Genomic DNA, 22,116 nt, shown 5'->3' on the forward strand with positions numbered 1-22,116 from the left:
CGGTTGTCAATCGTGCTCACGCCAAGGAAAAAACTAACTAATAACCATGATTAATTAATACAATACTATAATTATTTCAGTTTATAACTTAACTATGATAAATCAAGCGGTGCGAGTTACATGTGACCCATCACTCCTAGGTATTATGTTTCGTAATCCATATAAAAAATTCTGTCTCATTACATTTTATCATCCGAGATAGGCATACTCCTATCATCCATATTACATATTTTTTGCACAAGCACAATTCTTAAGTAATATATTTAATAGCGGCAATTATAATCATAGGAGTATTATATATACTATCTGTTATCTTTCTTTAAACATCTCATTAATTAATACTCACAAATTGTAAAAAGATAAGTAACTTTGAAAAAAGAAAATCAATAATTTCTCGTTATTCAAAAGAATAATATTTGGAGAGTACCGAATGCTGTGGTTACTTATTTCCTAATCCAAAGTGTTACTCGTGCTGCTGTATAGAAACCTGCGGGCATTTGGAAACGGGAGGAGCACACATAAATGATATGTGTGCACGCACGACCAGGCGATTAAATGACCAATCCTTGGACAGTAGCATCCATCCCCCGCTTCTTCTTCACCCGCTCCGCCATCCTCCGCCGTCAACCTTCACCGTGTTCCGGCGTGGCCACCATGAGCGCCGCCGGAGAAAAGAACTTCAGTTCGGACGCTGCCCATTTGGAAACAATTTTCAAGCAGAAAAAGGCCCTCCGTTCTGTTGTTAAAAGAGATCTCAAGTCCATGGATCCCATCCTTAGATCCCAAGAAGGTATTTTTTTTTTCCAACACACGAATTTAAAAGTTGATTATTTCTCTCCCCTTTGAAGGTATATTAATAATTTTGATTTGTATGCGAGTGGTTAGATGAAGCAATACAAAGGATTGTAATGGAAGCTCCATGGTTTAAGGCTTGCAAGAGATTGTGTGCTTACATAAGCTCTAGTGCTTTGCGAGAAGTAGATACAACCCAAATAATGTCTCATTTTCTCGGAAGCCATCCAGAGGTGTGTACCTACTCATCAAAATGCTTTGCCAAAATGATTCATTCAAAAAAATTTAAACCCCTTTGTTGCTATACTAAAATTCTCGTGCATAAAGGGGATTCAACAATTTATATATAACAAGAAAAAGTTTTTTCTCTATTTACACAGTATAATTTTGCAAGGAAGGGAATTCAATTGAACCTCTGGAATTTCTCTGTTACACGAACTGGTTTGGGATTGAGTCGCAGTTGATTGATTAATTGATAAATGGGCAGTGCTATATATTGGATATCATAAGTACTTCTCCACTAATATTAAGCACTAGGTGACAACATTGTTACAATTTCTTGGTGTTGCTCTCTTCATTGTTAAGTGTTTTATTAGTTATAGACCTTAATTCTCGTTCTCATTTCCCATTATCAAATAAGATCAGGATTTGCAGATGCAAAAGAAGCTTTTTGTTCCAAGAGTGGAGGATAGGAACAGAAACATGCGAATGCTTCACATCTCAAGCACTGATGATTTGATTGCAAATTCAATGGACATTCTGGAACCAGCTCCAGTAGATGCTGATGGAAATGAACGTGAAGATGGTACATTTACCTTTCCTTTGTAAATACTGAATAGTTCTTTTTCTTCACACTGCTGTAACTTTTTTTACTGCAGCAACAATAGGTAAAATGCACATAATCAACTTGTTTCATGTTACATTTCAATGAGTTAAAACCTCTAGTAATTCATAAAATTTTGAGGAGCAATTTCGTTCTGTGTCTCGAAGTTGTCTTTAATTGTGGAAGTTTGTTTCAGAAAACTCTATTACGGGTGTTACTATGTTAGGGTAATCCTTTCTTTATGTTTTATTAACTTCCCTAAAATGCACATATTGAATAAATTATTTGGTGCATAGGAAGCCTCTTGTTACATTAGTTGCCTGTTTCGTGTTAAAAGTGGAACCTTTTTGTTTGTTCTCATTTTTGTTGTTACAATTACATAGTAGTTGCTAGCAGCTTCCTCAGGAAAGTATGCCCCTTCCTTTTAGTAATAAATCCCAGCCAAACTAGTTAGTCTTTAGAACTAATGGGATATGCTCTGTCAACACACTTTTCCCATCTACAAAAAATCTCATGGTTATCAGGCAAATTTTTTATAGGAAATCATATTCAAAGTAATAGTCTAGATATACACTTTGTGTGTGCCTCGGTGTGAGTAGACACTTGTCTAAAACAGGCAACACTTGAACAGGATGAGAAAGGAGAAAGCATTAAAGAATTTTGGTTGCTTTGATTGATGAAGCGTCAAAGATTATACGGAAAAGGGTCAAAAATATCCCTCTACTATCGAATATTGTTTAAATTTACCCTCCGCGTGGTACTAATCGATAAAAAATGCCCCTACCATCTTACTATTGAACAAATATGCCCCAAGTTAATGGAGGGGCCACGTGGCGGCCATTTGCTACACCCGGTACCCGACCCTAAAAATTAAACCCTTATTCAACATCCCTATGAAGTTTTTCCTGTTATGTCGCCGGCGAAGCTTGCTGCCGACACCCTCTTCTCCACCATCACCTCCCTCACCTCTTCGGCTCATCTCCATAGCCACCACCAGTGAGAAAGAAACCCACCTTCACCCATACCACTCCAAAAAGTTACAAAGCACATTTAGATCTTAATCTCCTATTCATTTACCTTGTCTCGACAATTACACAAAGTGACAAAGAGCTATGAGGCGGACATAACAAATACTGAACTCTCATTGCTGCAGAAAGATCAAGATAAAGTTGAATGCTTACATAAATTAAAGGTTTAATTTCATCTCTCATGAAAGGAATTAGAGGGGAAAAAGAAGAAAAAAAGAGTTATCTTTTGAGCTTGATAGAATGGCAATAACTTGAGGAATTCGGGATTTGACATTGTATATTATAGCTTTGTGGGTCTGAATAATAAGAAATATAAACAGATTATTTCTTTTACTCTCATGGAGATTTAGCCTTCTTTTCTTGGATTTACCAATGTGGATGTGCAGATAGAGATTGACCTTCATTTCTTGAGTTTTCCAAGTAGATTTGCAGATAATAGGCTCCAACAAAGGAGATGAAGTAAGGACCAAAAAAGTTAGGGTTCAGATTTTGGTATGAGGGTATCGGGTAGTGGGTCGGGTCAGTATAAAAACCAAATGTCTTAAATGGCTGCCACGTGGCCTCTCTGTTAACTTGGGGGCATATTTGTTTAATAGTAAGACGGCAGGGGCATTTTTGATCGATTAGTATAACGGAGGATAAATTTAAACAATATTCGATAGTAGAGGGGTATTTTTGACCCTTTTCTGAAGATTATAATATACCTGATACAAATGGAAAGAGCATAGCAGATTTAGGTTCATTAGTACAAGATGAAAGAGCGTAGTATATCTTTAGGTTCATTTGTACAGCTGAACTTTTGGCATCTCTGAAATTGATACCTTTTCCTGGTGTGTTCTCTTATTGTACTATTGTTGTTGAAAGAAGTGTCAATTTTTCCGCTTATCCAACAAGGAGGAAAAAAGAAAAAAAAGGTGCTGGTCTTTGAGACCTACTTCATCAAGATAGTAACCAAGTTATGAATATATTTTCTTGCTTATGATTGATGTGTAGCTCATATTTGGACATGTTTGTTGGTACACACATTTATTTCTGTCGAGTTCTCTTTCGAGGGTGAAAATTGGAAAAGGATTGTGGACTTAATGGTAGTAATTGAAAGATTTTTTGTCGTTGCAGTTTTGTTCGCAAATGAGCCTGTTGATTTGTTTCTTTTACCTGGTAAGTGCGTTAATGTTTGTCATTAACTTGTGAAACTCTAAATGATTCAAAGCTTGAAATCATTGGTAAATACATTGGTTTTGGTAATAATGTATTTACACTCTCTCTCTCTCTCACCTATGAAGGACTTGCATTTGATAAAGCTGGAAGACGGTTGGGCCGCGGTGGAGGGTAGGTTTTGTCCCTTTGTCTCTGTAGTTCCCCTTCTGCAGAAGTAACAGCTTTGGTTAATATAAATAGAGAAAACGTACAAGGAAGCAGAAGAGCGACCTGTTAAAAAAAAAAGGAAAAACAAAATAAGAAGAGTAGTCACATGGTTTTACCTGTTCATTCTTGATTGCACTTTTACATTTTTGTCCTCTTGTTGATGATCCTTTGTTTTTCATTGTTTGACACAAATAGTTACTACGACACCTTTTTGTCAAGATATCAAGAGCTTGCAATGGAACGGAATTGGAAGCAACCTCTCAAAAGTGTGTCTCTGTGTCTGCTTCTTTCCAGGATTACGTACCATTTCGCTGTATCTTCTTTGTTCACAGTAAACGAATTTTCCTTTTCTATATTGACTTTTTCACTTTGGATTGCAGTTGCACTTTGTTATTCAGTGCAGATAGTGGATGAGGGTACTATACCACTAACTCCAAATGATATTCTTGTGGACGCACTTGTATCACCTTCCGGTGTGATTCCTATTAGTCCAGCTGCGCTGGAGATACGCCATTGAAAAGATGCTCTTTTAAACATGAAAGCCTCAGGAGAATCCCCAGTCACAGCATCATCGAAGAGGTGGGGAAGGAATCACACCTTAGTGAATTCTGATCCAGAGAGGTTTTACCCCTACCCTATAAAGGCAGAGAGGCTGTTTTCGATTAGTGAATTCTGATCCAAGCATATAATACTACTGCGGTCATGGGCAAGGATAATGGCTTGTTCTATTTTCTTGAGAAATGGCATCTGGAGGAAGAGGTTATTATTATGAAATGATCTGTTGTTGTAGGTTTGGTAGCCATGTATATAAATTGATTTGAACCATTTATTTGTGGTAGCATATATGAATTACCATTATCCCTTATCTCTAGGGTAGGCAGCAAGGGGTACAACCCTGTATCAGAGTTCTCCAAAATGGGATAATGAATACATGTCATATTAGAGACTTGTAGGGGTGGCAAATGGACGGTTAGGGCTGAATTTGGGCGGATCAAAATGGGTTGTCATTGCCAACCCACCTATTGATAGTCGGACGTGGTTGACAATCTCATTCAGATCATACTCAATATTATGCAATACCAAGGAAACGAGACTCGTGTTAATATTGTTATCGTTATACAACCTAAGGCCCTCAAATGTCCTGTATGCGATGTGCTTACAGTTGGATTTTTACTTTTATCAGGTTCAAAACAGAACGTAGTACTATCGTTTATAAGTCCTTATATTTGAATATACGAGCAACCAAACATTTTGACTACATCCACATATTATTGTTACTGTGTATTAGTTAATCTCCTGTGTTACTATCTACCACATACAATAACTTGTCACTCTTCAAATTTCATTATCATCGTGGTATAGTCAAAAAAATTAAATAGATTACATTACATGCAGCATGCGGTATTCTAATTACGTTATGGAAAAGTCATATTCCAACAAACATGGACGTCATCTTCCCAATAAAATTTATCAGGAATATAGGATCAGGTGAAAAAGAGAAGCATTAGATTGAATTCTTCCTCAGGATCTCAATGTCAGGCAAATAAACGACTTTTTCCAGTATTTAAATTTTAGTTGATTATGTCGTATGCCAATTTAACAAAAATATTGGGCATGGGTAGGTTTACCTACTCCATTTTCCTCCAATTTGATCATTTTTCCTAGCAATAGTCCAGTATTCCAGTTGAAAGATATTAGAGCTTCTCTGTTGTTCTAATGTCGCGCAGCTTCCAGAAGCTCTTGGCTCTATCCTGATAGTTTAGAAAGATAAACAAGTGTGGCTGCCTCTGAGCATTGCATTTAGTTCAAATCATGATTTATTAACTTTAGTAGACCCTTGTGGTCCGGCCCTTCCCCGGGCCCCGCGCATAGCGGGAGCTTAGTGTACCGGGCTGCCCTAGTTTAGGAATTTAGGACTGATTCAACACTATTTGGCTTGTCATACCATAGGAAGGGCTAGGATGAACCACCTGATTAAAAAGGAGTTGAACAATTCATTGCTTTGACAAATGATACAATAATTCACAGAGGTCGTAATCCCCAAGTAAGATTTACCAGCAATTCGATTGACTATTTCATCTCCTTACAGAAGTTGAAACGTTGCATTCATCTATTGTCAAAGCGCCAACTAACCTCAACTAAATTTCCTTTCTTTATGTATATATGATTTTATTTTAGCAGGTAGCCTTCTTGCAGATGAGATAACGCCAAGGCATAAATAGCCCTTAAACTCCTGTCCATTAGTACAGTGCCACACTATTCTTGGAATCAAGTTTCATTCTACAACACTAAACAATGGCTGCCCTGAAGTCTCAGTCGGGGTTTTCTATTCGTGTGACATTCTTGTTGATAATTCTGGTAGTCTTACCGTTTCCTTCTCACTCAGCTGATCCTGATCCACTGCAGGATTTCTGTGTTGGAATTCTGAACAGCACATCAACATCTCTAAACGGTTTTCCTTGCAAGCCTGCTTCCCAAGTTACTTCGGATGACTTCTTCTTTGATGGTCTAAGCAAAGAGGGAAACACAGACAATGTATTTGGATTCAATGTGACCCCAGGAAATGTTCTTTCTTTCCCAGGCTTGAACACGTTAGGTCTCTCAATGAATCGAGTAGACTATGCCCCGGGAGGGATGAATCCACCCCATTCACACCCTCGTGCAACTGAGTCCGGGGTTGTCATCAAGGGGAAACTCTTTGTTGGGTTCGTGACAACGGACAACATGTTCTATTCCAAAGTTTTGACTGCAGGACAGATGTTTGTGGTACCCCGAGGACTAGTGCATTTCCAAATGAATGTTGGGAAGGGGAAGGCATTGACCTTCACAGCTTTTAACAGTCATTTGCCAGGCACAGTCGTCGTTCCAACTACACTATTTGCTTCCAAACCTCCCATTCCTAATGATGTGTTGACTAAGACCTTCCAAGTTGAAACAAGTGTCATTGATGGCATCAAGGCCAAATTTGGTGCTTAAAACTCCATTGTCTCAGGAGTAAAAGCTATAACAGCTGAATAACAGAATGGAAAAGAAAAGCGTAAAATATTAACTTTTGCTCTCAAGTATTAGCTGTGTATTTGTCCCTCATACATCTCCAGGTATGTATTGTGTAATCATCAATAATGCAGAAAGCAACAAGAATTTTTACTTCTTCGTACGGACGTGTACATATGGGTACTCAAATGATTTCTTTGCAGTTACTCATACAAATAAGAGTCATGCTGTTTTTCACCATATCTTTGACGTATACAGTGTGTTATTCGCTATCACTTCTCATATAATTTAGTACTACTTTGCAAGTTTTGGTTTCACTATAGTTTAAGCAATAACAAAATATGCATTTATGCTAATGAAACCTACAAAAGGTGGAGGCCAGCTGAGATTCTATTCTTGTTAATTAAGATTTAAGGAAGTAAAAAGAAAAACATCATCTCTTCTTAGCGAAATTCAGAAGAACCGGCAGAGGTACATGTTCATGTATTGACTACCGGGCTCTGGCTCTGCTACTCTATTTATATCCTTACTGTCACAAATCCAAAAGAAGATTTAGAAATAAAAGCAACTGCTATAGTGCTACTTAACATGCAATTGAGTGATTTTGAGTCTATGCTGCAAAGACTACATTATTGTAACACAAATAGAACCAATCACATTTACCTTAACAAGGTGGTAAATTTTGCGTATACACTACCCTGCCCAAACCTTACTTTGTGGGATTACAATGAGTTTTGTTTTTATTGTGGTTGTAGTAGATATAGCCAACCACGCTGATGTGGCTTTCTACCGATTAACCACGCTATCCAATGGTCGGGCCATGATGTGGATATTTGTTAAGTTGCACCTCTCAATCAACTAAATGCTACTGGTGTTGTAATAGGCTATGCAGGCATATAGGATCGGGGACGTTCATTTCCATATCTAACCCAGTTGATGACATTGAATAAGTACGGTAAAGCTCGGAGACAATGCAAGAATGCAAATGCCTAAACCCTTGCACATTACCTAGACCCTACAGCAAAGAATTGAAAAATAAAAAAGAACAAACGAAAACATTATCAGAATCTTCAGAAAAGACTTAGGTCTATGCTTCCTAGTGAAGCATAAACCCACCGAGTTTTAGGTCTCTAACTAGGTAGTTTGGCTACTATAGGCCCACAGCTAAAAAGTGAAACTCTCGAACAACAGAAGAATCCTATTCTGGTGCCTGCCAAACCTCTGCTTCTCCTTCTAAGTTTTATCTTAATCTTTACAAATATAACCAGTTACCAGCTTCCAGACTAATGTGGAAATAGAAATACTCAATTTCAGGCCATTTTTCATATGTTCTTCCCCTATACTTTATTTAGTTTGGATGTCTTATATATTTTGTTATATGTTCTTTGAGCAAGAATACATTCTGAGAGATTGTGCATGTTCAGCGCGTTCAGAATGGGAAGGCGTCTGTGCCTAGTACAGCGAGAAAGTCTGCGTAGTCTATTTCTTATACCAATACAACATAGTACAAGTACACTGAGTTAGACGACCTTGATCATACAAGATAAAACAGACAATTCTACTGGAAATGAGGGTGATTATGATTACAAATTTAAGAATGCTTCTTCTACAGTGGAACAGCTGCTGGACAGTTGTAGGATCCAATGCCAAGGTTCCCTCACAAACATCATGATGAAGTGGAAGACTAATATTCCTAAATAACCTATATTCAAATTCATTAGGGCATCTGTCATGTTGCTCTGTCAAAGCTGCTACCAACCTGCATATGGAGCCACTCGGATTGTGCTCCTTGAGCATATTCTCTAGGTGCTTGTGCGCCAAAAATCATTCCAGTGGCATCAAATGCTGACGGTGCAAGCTGCAAGAGAAGTAGAGGGCCCAGAAATCAAGAAAGTGATAAGAAGCTTTCCACAAAAAATTATTCGTATAGAAACACGAAAAGAATCAAACACTAGCTTGTGTTGCAATGAATATGAATATTTTAGGGTCTAACTTGACATTGAAACTACTGAAAAAGATCATTAGTGCCTAGCGATGATGCATGAATGAAAACAGTAGTAGCAGTTCAGTTGGCAAAGAGAACTCAGCTTGGTATGTAGCTCAAGAAGGTGAGCATAAGCTCACACGAGCACCGCAGACTGTGGTAGAGAAACAAAATCCGTGTAGTCTATATCCACACAATTCTCAAGGACCAACAAGGTCAAGTCATACAAGAAAACAATACATTGAGAGAACAAAGGACTGGAAAAGTGAAAGCTGGAAAGTGGGGCAAAAGAAGTAGCAAGTACGTCACAGACTTTATTGTGGCATCAGACAACAAAAACATGGAAGCTTGTCAGAAAAGGTCTACATCTGTCCAAATGTCATGTCATTTAATTTCGCATGGTAAAGTGCAGATTTAGCAATGCTGCGAAAAGCTTAAACTTCACTTTCAAAACCTCCCCTTAAACATCATCACTATGAAGATGGGATTGGGTAGCAAAAGAATTGTATAATGGTGATAACCTTCCAGACCAAATCTACCCCACCCCGAAAACGATAAGAAAAAAAAATAACGCGTGCAAGAAAGTAAAAGAAAAGTGGTCACAAAAAGCTCCTTTTGTGCTTCTACACAACAGTCTATCTGATGAGTTGTGATACCAAATTCCTTGAAGCATATTGGAGATGGTTCCAGTCTATACTCCAAAGCTCGATAGTAACTTAAACTAAATTAACCATATAAAAATTTCCCTTGCTGTTCTATGCTGGATTCTTACAATTAATGCCTAGAGTAAAACAAAATTATAAGATATGGCAAAGGTATCAGGAGTCTAGAAACAAGCCGTGCCCTATCTAGAGAAAAGTCTCAGCTACTATCTGATCAAAAAATATGTGGAAAGCTTTCCCAGAACTGCAATTTGGCACATAGCAACGCTCCAGACACTAATGTAGGTGATTTCCTGTTGACACTACCTCAAGAGAACTGACTTAGAGTCAGTCTAGTGGCAAATCAGTTTCATCCAAAAGGTTCAAATCAAAAGAGAGCACAAGTTTTCAATGTTTTCATGAATGCATTTCTTTCGAGAAATGTGGTTGCAAGAGTTCAAGCATTCATAGGATGCTTGAGGAAGATATCAAAATCAACTAATTCAATAACTTTACTTAACCATCACATAATTTCTCACAACCATGGCGCCTAATACTACTTAAACTTCTAGGTCCAGAGTCTTTGGGTGAAAGAGATTTCAACTGCAGCCATGAGCAAATATGATATAGAAAATGGGCAGTGAAAGATATCTACCATTTCTGGCATTTACTTTACCAAATCTACAATATCTGAAGTAAACAAAATATCAGATAAAATAACCTTCAGCAAGTTATTATCCACCTGTAGATTATTGACTCCAAAAATTTGAAAGGCTTAACAGATAGAACAGATATAGTGTTTTAGTCTTAGATCAACATAAACCTGAATCCATCTACCAGCTACCTGTGATAAGGAAAAAGAACACCAAATACTTACATCTTTTGAAGGAAAGGTATCTATAGGGTGGCTCATCCTTGAATTGACTGCTTCAAGCTTCATGGACAAGAACTGGAAAGTTCAATTGAGAGAAAAAAGATGAGGTTATGGCTGAGTTCATAAGACCCAAAAGGACAACCACTACGAAGATGAGGAACTACCTCCACTTGACGCTGTAGTGACTGGATATAATTTATTATTTCATCAAGAACAAGAGCTTTTCCAATAACCTGTATTACTAAGTCACGCGAAAAATGCTAATTATACATGAAATGCTTCAACCTTACAAGCACAGAAGATACTGATGTAGGTTCCCGTTAGTAGATATGGTAAGAGTATCACCATTTTTTTATAATAGCCACCACTATTTCTAACGGGGAGCCCACGTGCTCGCTGTAGAGATTAGAAATAATTTCAAAAAAAATACTAACCTTATTACATCCAGGAACCAAATCTTGCAGAATTTTCATCCTCTCGCTAATTTTTTCTCTCCTCGCCTGATAAATAAAGAATCTGCTCAGCCAATATGAAAAAATCATCAGACAATTAAAGTTATGAAAGTTCAGAGAATGTGATACCCTCTCTGCTAGGCTGTGACTGTCAGTAGCTTGACCCCTTCTTGCCCTTACATGGATGTAATCCTTGGGTGGCTCAGGTTTACTACTTTGTTCAGTGCCCTTGTTAACCGTCCGGGAACTGGATTCTGCTTCTACCTTTGAGCCGCCATTTTCTTCTTTAGATTCTGATGCTTTCTGGCGTTTGGCGACTGAACCATCCTGCTGCGAACATAATTTGAATTAATAAGAAAAATCAATACGTAGCTTCATAAAGTCTGGAAACCATATCAAGATAAGAATTTGATCTAAAGGTATATGGTAAATCCAGGAGCTGATTCTCAACCAGCAAAGTATTTGAAAAAATTATGAAACCTCTAAATTGTGAAGCAGAAGAGAATTTTCATCAGCTGAAGACTTAGAAGTCGGGTTATGCTGAAATCTAACTTGATCCGAATGAAATGGTTCACCAAGCAAATTGACAATTGGCACATACATCATCAACTTACAGCTCAAGGAATTGCTTAGTATATGTTCTGTTTGACAAGCATCAAAAACTTAATAATTCATCACCAATGACGAAGAATTGCTTTTAGACATAACAAGAAGAGAACTGAGAGAACAAATTACGAAATTGACATGTAAAAGTGACTCAACTCAATGAGAAATACTATTTATTCTTCCAAAAATGTAAGACATTAGGCAGGAAAATAATAATTAGACAAATTTCAATGTCAAATCAACAGTAATCTATCCACATCCCGCTTAGTCTTGTACTTAAACCAAAAAAGAGCAATTAGAAAGTTAGTTATAATTATAATTACCAAATCATTAGCATCACTAGTAGAAACAAGCTTAGAAGAGTCATCCTCCGAATTCACATCCCTCTTCCTGACAGCAGCAGTTCCGCCGCCGCCGCCGCTTCTTCCGCTTTGCTCCGTCACAGTAGATTCGTTAACGGAGTTAGCAGCCGCCTCTAATAAATCCGTAAAGCTGCTCATTCTGAGACCCAGGCCTCCTCCACCAAGGTCGCCGTTGCCGCCACCATTTGCTGCGGTGGAAAACGGCCAAATCTCAGCTAAGCTGTAAGAACTCGGGTTGGCCGCCGAGAATGATGCCTCATTAATAATAGGTGGATCCATTTCAACAATTCACAATTATATACATTCGTGTTTAATGATTAGTGTGAACTTTATTAACACGAGATGAGTGGACAGAAAAAAGAAAACCCTAGGTTTTGAGCTTAAGTAGTTGTGGTTATGGGGGGAGAAATGCAAGTGTTAGTGTTAGTGTAAGTGTGTTTTTTTGAAAATGTTTGGGTTATTATTATATAGAAGTTTAAAGCCTGAAAGTGAAAGCCAGAGAGACAAAGACTACTGTGATGTGAGGTAGAGACTAGAGAGGGAGAAGATGAAGATTGGGGTGCGCAGTGTGCCCCTCGGCGCAATTTAGCGCAAGTATATGGGTCTTCTTGATAAATTAAGCTAAGCAAAAAAAAAATGGAGTGTGAGAGAGAGAGAGCGGTATTCTCGGATAGGAAGTGAACAATTCGCTGGTTTCTGCTGTGTCTTCTACTCGCTTTTATAGAGAGCCACGTGGTCTTGTCGAGATCATTTTATTGTTGCAGTTGAATCGAGTACTTCGCGGGCGCGTCGGGATCAACTTTTCTAATCTGGATTATTTTTGGGATCGCACGCCTTACAAATCTCAGCTTAAGCAGTATATAAAAATGGCGTCGTGATTTACAGATGTACATGCTCCGTATATCATTTTTAAATTACGAGTAAATTCAACTTTGTCCTCCTCAAAGTGTTTGATTGAGAAGAAAAATTTTATTTTGTGTTTAACGCAACTGAATACGAGGTCTCTTTTTTATTTTATAATAATTTTGTGATCTGTGTCCACAAATATGTAAAATAAAAAAAAATCTCATATAATTAATGTCAGTTGTACAGGCAATACAGTAAAATCACTCGACTGAGAGTGAGACGATTCCCCCATGGTAAACACAGGCTAATTGTAAAACAGACCCCACTTGGTTCTACAGCCAAAATAAAGACTCCCGACAGTAGAAAAAAAAAACTTCTGAATTTACTAAAATATTACTACTATTTCTTACGCAAAATTAATTAATTGCATCAAGGCTAGATTCACCAATAATTAGTTAGAAAGAAGGAGAAAAGAGACACAATTATTTAAACTTCGGTCAGATTCTTTAATGTCCTCTCAAAGAACTTGCTGCTTTGATTTTTACTCCAAATATAGAAAAGAAAAATAACAGAAAATATACACAAATTCTATTTTATTCAAGTTTAAAGCTTAATTTACCTCACCTAATTCTATGTTCACCGTATATCTAAGTTTCTTACCAATACGAACCATTTGTTTTTCGATTAGTAGATTTTAAAAACTCACCAAATAGATCCTTGTGTTTTATTTATATCAAGGGATTCAGTATAGAAAGAAAAAGATGAAAAGTCATTTGTGGCTTAAATTTCCTCAATTGCATTTTCCTTTCGTCGAAAAAGTCGTGTACTATTCAACAGATCATTTCGAAAAGTTTTACTCACATTCAATATTTACAATAACTTGTATTGACTATGGTTATTGGTATAATTGAGTAAACGTGAACTAATTAATAAGGGTCCGATGATAACAATTTATATCATGGGTGTGTTTGGTACGAAGGAAAATGATTTTCATAGAAAATATTTTTTCAGAAAATATTTTTGTTTGACTAAAAAATATATATCTTGGTTCAACTAATTAAATTATATAAATGAGGATTAATCTTAGTTAACAATAATATCGCAAAGATGAAGTTCTCAGAAGTGCAATAAATACTATGTAGGAATATTTTAATGACAGCGGCAACACACAACAATATTTAAGAAGGCAAAGGAAATAATATAGCATTAAATATTGATGCATAGCAATAAATGACATTCAAGTAAATAGAACGAATGAGCCACCCAAGAAAGGATGGAACCAGTGAATGTTCTTTCTAACAAGATGAGTGATGGATAATCCTTTGAATATCTGAGTTAATCTCGGATCCAGTGGAAAAGTGTAGCCAAGAATCTTTGTCTTGAAACAACATATTCTCTTTTATGTCCTATCTTGAAACAAGCAGTTATAACTCTATAAAGGGTGATCGACCTCGGCCTCGATGATAACTCCTCGACTTCAGTCTTTGCTGACTCCTAGACCACGACCTTCGCTAATAATTAGATTACTTCGACATGTGGCGTCCCATGAATGCTTTACTAATACCATTTCGACTAAAGATGGATTTTGACCCATACAGTTAGTCCCTCTACTTATCGAGGTCGGTGAGCCAACAATATCGTTTATGATACAATTCTATAGAGTTGGCTGAGGTCGTGGTCGTGGAGACAGGGCTACGTGGCCTTCTGAGGTCCGCATATTTTGAATTTTTTGAATTTCCCGGGAAGTCTGTTGGAGCCATCTAGTCCAAAAGAAAAAGTGACTTCATGACATCATGCGTCATAATGACGACGTTTCCCAACGCGTTGTATCAACTAAGGTGTGACCCTTGATTGGCTCTGTCGTTTCGATATTCATGCTAATCATGACCCGCCGTTTCGATTCTGGTACATCTCAAACCTTATAAATAGGGGAAGGTTTGTTGATTTTGAAACTTTTTCTAAACTCTTTCTTTTCTTTAAGCAATAGCTTCTCCTTCATCTTCTTTGCAGAATCCTTTCAACTCTCTGTTTCAGCGACTTACATTGTTCCTCACTCCCTCTTGCTTATTATTCTCCTTCCTTACATTGAATCATGTCTAACTTACCGTCTGAGAATGGAGAGGGGAGTTATGTTGCTCCATTGGCAGTGGTATTCCCCTCCCATGGGGAGAGCGTTCCTGCCACCGTTGAGGATGTATCTTTCCCATCGATGGAGGAGATAGTCCCATGCAACTCTGATTCCAGGCCCGATTTCACCAAGTCACCGGAGAACGCTCCTAGAGCTTTTCAGTCGATGATGACGGTGAAAGAATTAGCAGAGCTTAACGCTAAATTCAGCCTTCCCAACCATATCGAGTTGATCCCGGCCAAAGGGGATACGATACAGGTCCACCATCCTGGGTATTGCGCCCTCTACACCTACCCCTTCTAAGTCGGCAACTCTTTTCCCCTCCTTCCGCTGGTGGAAGAGTTCTGTCGTCACTACGGCATTTGTCCTGCTCAGCTCGCGCCATACGTTTATAAAGCTATAAAAATACTCACTAAGTTTACTGAGTTGGCCGGGGTTGAATTGACACAATGACACTTAATTCATCTGTTCGCACCTAGCTTTTATAGGGGAACAATGCTGAACCTTCGCCACCTAGGGAGAAAATGCTTGGTGGTGAAGATAGATGACAAGGCCAGTCGTCAATTCTGGCCAATGTTAGAATCGAGGACGGTGTGGCCAATGTCAACGACTTTCCTGAGACTTGGAACAATATGCGTAAGTACTTTGATTTCTCCCCTGTGTTCGGTCCCGAATTTTGATTTCTCGCCTTCTTCTTTTGCAGTCAAGACGCTGCAGCCTCCTTTGGACGCTGATATTTCTGACTGGGTCGAGCAGCTCCTCCCTCACATCGTAGGGATTCGTGAATGGCCAAGTTTTTTCAAGAAGTTCGGGCCTACTCTCCCTTTGACTGGTAATTTCCTTTTCACTATCAATTTTTTTTTAGTTTTCCTTCGCTGATTTTCCTTTTTTCGATTTTTGCTTAGCTTCGGCCAGGGGGTCTACGAGAAGGTCGAGAGCTCCCCCGCCCTCGTTCTAGAAGAGAAAGGCTACTACGTCCTCAATTTTCACCCCTGTTTTGACCGCGACTGATACTATCTTTGTTCTTGATCCCTCTGCCATTGCGTCTGAATTTGTTCCCACTTCGGCCGTGAAGACTTCGACTTCTCCTCTATTTCTCTCATCGACGAGGATGATAAACCTTTTCCTAGTGATGGAGATCTACTGCCTTGAAAGAGGAGCTCCGTGGATGCTAGTAACGGAGTCACCCGGCCCGTTTATGCGATGGAAGGGGACTTTTCACTGCGTGAAACGACGACCATTCTTGTGGGAGATGATATTAACCTGAGTTTCGAGGTTCCGAGATCGGTGGGAGCCCATGTGGACATGTCTCTTCCTTCTGCGGCAATGGAGATCGAAGGGACGGCTGCTGATGTTCTTGATACTACGCGGCAAGATGAGGCATCGACCTCTCGAACATCTGCAGACACCTCCTTGCCGGCCAATGAGAGGGGCAAAGGCATTGCTGAGGAGGGCGATGAGTCAGGTTCTGACATTGATGTAGGCGACCTGAGGATGATGGAGGAAGGGCTTACCCATCTTAAGATAAGGTTGGAGGGGACTACGAGGACTATCGCGATCCCCATGGATCGTGACCTGTTGAAGAATATCGAGCAGGTAGTCCCTTCCCTCGGCCCCCTCTGTTCCGAGAGAGATTAACTCCATGACATCATGCGTCATAATGACGACGTTTACCAACGCATTGTATCAACTAAGGTGTGACCCTTGATTGGCTCTGTCATTTCGATCTTCATGCTAATTATGACCCGCCGTTTCGATTTTGGTGTATCTCAAACCTTGTAAATAAGGCAAGGTTTTTTGATTTTGAAACTTTTTCCAAACTCTTTCTTTTCTTTAAGCAATAGCTTCTCCTTCATCTTCTTTGCAGAATCCTTTCAACTCTCTGTTTCAGTGACTTACGTTGTTCCTCACTCCCTATTGCTTGTTATTCTCCTTCCTTACATTGAATCATGTCTAACTTACCATCTGAGGATGGAGATGGGAGTTATGTTGCTCCATTGGTAGTGGTATTCCCCTCCCATGGGGAGAGCGTTCCTTCCACCGTTGAGGATGTATCTTTCCCATCGGTGGAGGAGATAGTCCCATGCAACCCTGATTCCAGGCCCGATTTCACCAAGTCACCGAAGAACGCTCCTAGAGCTTTTCAGTCGACGATGACGGTGAAGGAATTAGCGGAGCTTAAGGCTAAATTCGGCCTTCCCAACTATATCGAGTTGATCCCGACCAAAGGGGATACGATACAGGTCCACCATCCTGGGTATTGCGCCCTCTACACCTACCCCTTCCAAGTCGGCTACTCTTTTCCCCTCCTTCCGCTGGTGGAAGAGTTCTGTCGTCACTACGGCATTTGTCCTGCTCAGCTCGCTCCATACGTTTATAAAGCTATAAAAATGCTCACTAAGTTTACTGAGTTGGCCGGGGTTGAACTGACACTGTGACACTTAATTCATCTGTTCGCACCTAGATTTTATAGGGGAACAATGTTGAACCTTCGCCACCGAGGGAGAAAATGCTTGGTGGTGAAGATGGATGACAAGGCCAGTCGTCAATTCTGGCCAATGTTAGAATCGAGGACGGTGTGGCCAATGTCAACGGCTTTCCTGAGACTTGGAACAATATGCGTAAGTACTTTGATTTCTCCCTTGTGTTCGGTCCCGAATTTTGACTTCTCGCCTTCTTCTTTTGCAGCCAAGACGTTTTCGCCTCCTTTAGACGCTGATATTTCTGACTGGGTCGAGCGGATCATCCCTCACATCGTAGGGATTCGTGAATGGCCAAGTTTTTTCAAGAAGTTCGGGCCTACTCTCCCTTTGACTGGTAATTTCCTTTTACTATCAATTTTTTTTAGTTTTCCTTCGCTGATTTTCCTTTTTTTGATTTTTGCTTAGCTTCGGACAGGGGGTCTACAAGGAGGTCGAGAGCTCCCCCGCCCTCATTCCGGAAGAGGAAGGCTACGACGTCCTCAATTTTCACCCCTATTTTGACCGCGACTGATACTATCTTTGTTCTTGATCCATCTGTCGCTGTGTCTAAATTTGTTCCACTTCGGCCATGGAGACTTCGACTTCTCCTCTATATTCTCTCATCGACGAGGACGATGAAAATTTTCCTAGTGATGGAGATCTACTGCCTCGAAAGAGGAGGTCTGTGGATGTTAGTGACGGAGTCACCCGGCCCGTTTACGCAACGGAAGGGGACTTTTTGCTGCGTGAAACGACGATCATTCTCGTGGGAGATGATATTAAGCCGAGTTCCGAGATCGGTGGGAGCCATCGAGAAATGTAACATTCTTGAGGGGATGTTGAGGAGTAGGGAAGAAGAGCTTGAGGTCAGCAGGGACGTGGAGGCCCAATACAGTAACCTTCAAGATCAAGTGGCCGAGTTGTGGGGGCAGTTAGAAGAGTGATGACTTCAGTTGGAGGCCCTCAATAGTGAAACCGTCGAGAAGCAAAAAGAGCTTGAGAAGGCGGAGTCCGCTCGTTTGGATGCTTGGAGGAGGACGAAGATGCTTGAATTGGCAAATAGGACTCTCCAAGACGAGTGAGAGAATGTTAAATCAATAGCAAGAGCTAAGGAAGAACGACTCGAGGAGAGGATCAGAGAGCTGGAGAAAGATCACTAAAAAAAAATCTGGAATTAGCTATGAACGTCGTCGCTAATCTGTCGCTAAATTGCTCGTAGCTAGCAGAATTTCTTAATAATCTGTCGCTAATCCGTTGCTAAATGAGATTAGCGACGGATATTTCTGTTTAGCTACAAAATTTGTCCGTCGCTAAAATCGAATTTTTTAGTAGTGGATAACTCTATTCTTCATGATCGAGTGGTTGCTTTGGAGGCCGAGAAGGCCCAATTACTTGCACATCCGTCCTCTTCCCGTGTTTCAGATTTTTCCTATGTACCTCGGGAGTTATATGAGGAATGGATTCATGCCGAGGCCTAGTTAGATATCTTTCGAGATTTGCATGCGGTGGGGTCTATTTCTGAGACTGCCCTCGAAGATGCTCGTGTTAAAGCTCGTGATGCTCGAGTCACTTGTGGATATGATCCCGCTACGCCCGAGGCCAATGAGAAGAATGGGTGCGATGGTGTAAACCGGCTTGAGGAGAATGCCTGGTACAATATCGTTTATCCTGGGGGTGAAGGTGGCAATGGCGAGGGGGATCGAGATGGTGAGGGTATCAGTGGTTAGGGTGGCGGTGTCATTGAAGATCGAGTTGGAGAGGGCACTGAAGGTCGTGATGGCGGCGACTAGTAGTTTTCTTTTTGACGTTTTTGTGTATTTTTGTCGACGTCTTCACGAGCCTTTGTAAACAGTTTAAGTATGAGATATCAAAGTTGTTCCTTGCATCTTTTTCCCTTCCTGTGGTTTATTTTCTATACTTGTATGTTTTTTGCTTCTATTGTTTGCTCGTTTCGCTTTTGTCCTCCTTATTGTTGTTGTCTTTTAGTTGGTCATGGCCTTGGAGCCGAATATTCATAGGTCGAATGCGTTTCTTTGTTGAGATGTGGCCGAGGGCCGATAGGTGTTTATTAGAGCGTAATCAAACATAACCTTTTGTTAAATCGCGGTCGAGGGTCGGTAGGTGTTTGTTCGAGCTTAGTCGAACATAACATTTCGTTAAATTGAGGACGAGGGCCGGTAGGTGTTTGTTCGAGCTTAGTCGAACATAACCTTTTGTTAAATCACGACCGAGGGCCGGTAGGTGTTTGTTCGAGCGAGGTCGAACATAACCTTGATACGAAAAAGGTGTCCTCATAAACGTAAGTTTCTTATTACTTTGACAGTGTTGCTTTGGTTACATACTTGGAGAAAATTACATATTTTGGGTGTTGGCTGGTGTTCCTACCCTCGCGTACTTTGACTCAAAATGTTCCCTTCGTCGTCTCGTTAAAAACCTCCTTGAGAAAATACAAATGGGACAAAACTCAAGTGATGGAAAAAGAGTACGACTTGAGGGACACTTTTTCTCTTAGAAGTTGAAGTATTTGAGGTGGTTGATGTTCCAGTTGTTTGGTAGATGCTTTCCTTCCATTGTCTCTAGTTGGAATGAACCCTTGTGCGCTTTGGCTGTGATTTTATATGGACAATCCCAGTTTGTTCCCAGCTTGCCTTCCCGAGGGTCTTTGCTCGCTTGAGTTTTGGCTTTCAGTACGTAGTCCCCGACTTTAAGCGGCTGGACCTTTGCTTTCTTGTTGTAATAGCGTTCTACTTGTTATTTTTGGGCGACCATTCTTATGTACGCCATATCTTTTGGTTGGTTGATTTCATCGATGTGCCGCTTTTGTGGGAGTACCTTAGGCTGGGTTCTATGACCTCGACCAGTAATACTGCCTCAGTCCCATAGACCAAAGAGTAGGGCGTCTCTCCTGTGCTCTTCTTCGGAGTTGTTCGGTAGGCCCATAATACTTCTGGTAGTATTTCCGGCCATAGTCTCTTAGCATCTTTGAGCTTTTTTCATAATGTTTAGTATGGACTTGTTGGAGGATTCTGCTTGCCCATTACCCGCTGGGTGATATGGGGTTGAGAGTATCCTCTCGATATGCCATTTATCGAAGAACTCAACGATTTTTTTTTTCCGTGAACTGGGGTCCGTTATCATAACCGATCTCCTTGGGTAGGCCAAATTGGCAGATGATGTTTCTCCATATAAAGTTGATTACCTCATATTCCCGTATTTGGGCGAATGCTCCTGCTTTCACCCATTTAGAGAAATAGTCAGTTAAAACCAAAAGGAATCGTACATTACCTCTCCATCTTGGTGAATCATTGGGCCGTACTTTTGGAACTGTTCGCATTTCCTCACGAAGTCTGCGGCATCCTTTTTCATGGTGGGCCAATAGTATCCTGCCCGTATGAGGCATCTGACCAGTGCTCGATTGCCGTAGTGAGCACCGCAATGGCCTTCATGGACTTCTTCGAGGACGCGCTGGGTTTGGTTCGGGCCCAAATATTTCGCCAGAGGGCCGCCGTAAGTCCTCTTGTATAGGTCGCTATGAAGGAGATTGTATCTGGCTGCTTGCATTATTATTTTCTTAGCTTCTTTCTTGTCTCCTAGGAGCATGCCGTTCTGCAAATATGCGATAATACGATTGCGCCAATCCTAAGTTAAGTTTATGGTTCTTACCTTGATTTGGTCTAGTGATGAGTTGAGGAGATAGACTACACTTTTGTCCCCGGTCGTGATGCTTTTGGTAGTTGCGACCAATTTGGCGATGCCGTCTGCTTCGGCATTCTGCGCCCGTGGGATCTGATCGAGCTAGCATCCGTCAAACCTAGGTAATAGCTTGCAGATTTTGGTCTGGTATTTTTGTAACCTTTGTTCCTTGATTTGGAAAGTCCTGTGACTTGGTAGACTACGAGCTGGGAATCATAGCAGAGTTTCAACCGTTTTGCCCAATACTTGAGTGCTAGCCTCAACCCTGCAATTATGGCCTCATACTCAGCCTCATTGTTAGTCATATCCGGGCACCTTATGGATTGGCGAATTACTTCGCCTGTAGGGACCTCTAATATGAGTCCCAGTTTGGACCCTGATGTGTTGGATGCGCCATCGGTGTATAAGACCCAGAGGTCTTGTGTTTGGAGTGAAGCTTGGACGGCTTCCCTTTCGACTTTAGGCATTATTTTTGCACTAAAGTCGGGGACGAAGTCGGCAAGCACTTGCGACTTTATCGCCGTTCGCGACTGGTATGTGACACAGTACTCGCTTAGCTCGATGGCCCATTTGGCCAGCTTCCCCGATAGCTCGGGTTTATGCAAAATACTCCTCAAGGGGAAGGCCGTGACGACCGAGATGTGGTGGCATTGGAAATAGGGTCTAAGTTTTCGTGAAGCTATGACCAAGGCCAGAGCCAATTTTTTGAGGTACGGGTACCTCATCTCGAAGTCGATGAGTGTTTTGCTAATGTAATAGATGGGATATTATGTACCTTTGTTTTCGCGTATCAAGACTGCGCTTACCGTTACCTCGGATACGGCTAGATAGGCGAGGAGTTGCTCCCCATGTTCGGGTTTTGAAAGCATGGGTGGTGATGATAGTTATGCCTTCAGTTCTCGCAGAGCTTGGACGCACTCGGGAGTCCATTAGAGGGCGTTGTCCTTTTTGAGTATGCCAAAAAATTTGTGACATATATCCGACGACCGCGAGATGAAACTTGATTAGGCGGCGATTCGGCCAGTCAACCTTTGGACTTGCTTTTTTGTGGTTAAGAGTTCCGGTA

At 40.5% G+C, this 22,116-nt stretch overlaps 3 protein-coding genes across 8 annotated transcripts; 2 read left to right on the forward strand and 1 right to left on the reverse strand.

Annotated features, from left to right (window-relative positions):
- The first annotated feature begins 442 nt into the window (after positions 1–442).
- LOC107818051 (5-formyltetrahydrofolate cyclo-ligase, mitochondrial-like) lies at positions 443–4,866 on the forward strand. 4 transcript variants are annotated; one of them, XM_016643968.2, is made up of 7 exons: positions 443–790; positions 886–1,025; positions 1,447–1,597; positions 3,760–3,801; positions 3,927–3,972; positions 4,204–4,274; positions 4,389–4,866. In XM_016643968.2, exons 1-7 carry the CDS (start codon positions 556–558, stop codon positions 4,523–4,525), a joined length of 822 nt encoding a protein of 273 aa, XP_016499454.1. In that variant the 5' UTR covers positions 443–555; the 3' UTR covers positions 4,526–4,866. The 4 variants fall into 4 exon arrangements, with proteins under 4 accessions (XP_016499454.1, XP_016499456.1, XP_016499455.1 ...); XM_016643967.2 differs by having other exon boundaries at positions 446–790; positions 1,438–1,597; XM_016643969.2 differs by lacking the exon at positions 3,760–3,801 and having other exon boundaries at positions 444–790; positions 1,438–1,597.
- Positions 4,867–6,186: 1,320 nt separating this feature from the next.
- LOC107818054 (germin-like protein subfamily T member 2) lies at positions 6,187–7,162 on the forward strand. The gene has a single exon (XM_016643974.2). The coding sequence runs from the start codon at positions 6,304–6,306 to the stop codon at positions 6,982–6,984; it is 681 nt and encodes a 226-aa protein (XP_016499460.1). The 5' UTR covers positions 6,187–6,303; the 3' UTR covers positions 6,985–7,162.
- A 1,296-nt stretch (positions 7,163–8,458) lies between these two features.
- On the reverse strand, positions 8,459–12,602 carry LOC107818052 (transcription factor bHLH79). 3 transcript variants are annotated; one of them, XM_016643972.2, is made up of 6 exons: positions 11,883–12,602; positions 11,083–11,280; positions 10,936–11,001; positions 10,666–10,734; positions 10,505–10,576; positions 8,459–8,860 (listed from the first exon to the last, which is right to left on the reverse strand). In XM_016643972.2, exons 1-6 carry the CDS (start codon positions 12,198–12,200, stop codon positions 8,732–8,734), a joined length of 852 nt encoding a protein of 283 aa, XP_016499458.1. In that variant the 5' UTR covers positions 12,201–12,602; the 3' UTR covers positions 8,459–8,731. The 3 variants fall into 3 exon arrangements, with proteins under 3 accessions (XP_016499458.1, XP_016499457.1, XP_016499459.1); XM_016643971.2 differs by having other exon boundaries at positions 11,083–11,283; positions 11,883–12,600; XM_016643973.2 differs by lacking the exon at positions 10,666–10,734 and having other exon boundaries at positions 11,083–11,283; positions 11,883–12,600.
- Positions 12,603–22,116: the final 9,514 nt, after the last annotated feature.

The sequence above is a fragment of the Nicotiana tabacum genome, chromosome 4 (genome assembly GCF_000715075.1).
Source record: "Nicotiana tabacum cultivar K326 chromosome 4, ASM71507v2, whole genome shotgun sequence".
In the NCBI taxonomy this organism is placed as follows: Eukaryota; Viridiplantae; Streptophyta; class Magnoliopsida; order Solanales; family Solanaceae; genus Nicotiana; species Nicotiana tabacum.

Bases quoted from the DNA above. Each gene is read 5' to 3' on its own strand.
- LOC107818052 (XM_016643971.2), bottom strand. From the start codon at position 12,200: ATGGATCCACCTATTATTAATGAGGCATCATTCTCGGCGGCCAACCCG. The intron at 11,284-11,882 runs GTAATTATAATT...TTATGTTCGCAG, and splicing joins CTAGTGATGCTAATGATTTG to CAGGATGGTTCAGTCGCCAA. The intron at 8,861-10,504 runs GTAAGTATTTGG...CTTCTCTTGCAG, and splicing joins ATACCTTTCCTTCAAAAGAT to CTTGCACCGTCAGCATTTGA.
- LOC107818051 (XM_016643967.2), top strand. From the start codon at position 556: ATGACCAATCCTTGGACAGTAGCATCCATCCCCCGCTTCTTCTTCACC. The intron at 3,802-3,926 runs GTAAGTGCGTTA...TCACCTATGAAG, and splicing joins TGATTTGTTTCTTTTACCTG to GACTTGCATTTGATAAAGCT. The intron at 4,275-4,388 runs GTGTGTCTCTGT...TTTGGATTGCAG, and splicing joins TTGGAAGCAACCTCTCAAAA to TTGCACTTTGTTATTCAGTG.
- LOC107818054 (XM_016643974.2), top strand. From the start codon at position 6,304: ATGGCTGCCCTGAAGTCTCAGTCGGGGTTTTCTATTCGTGTGACATTC.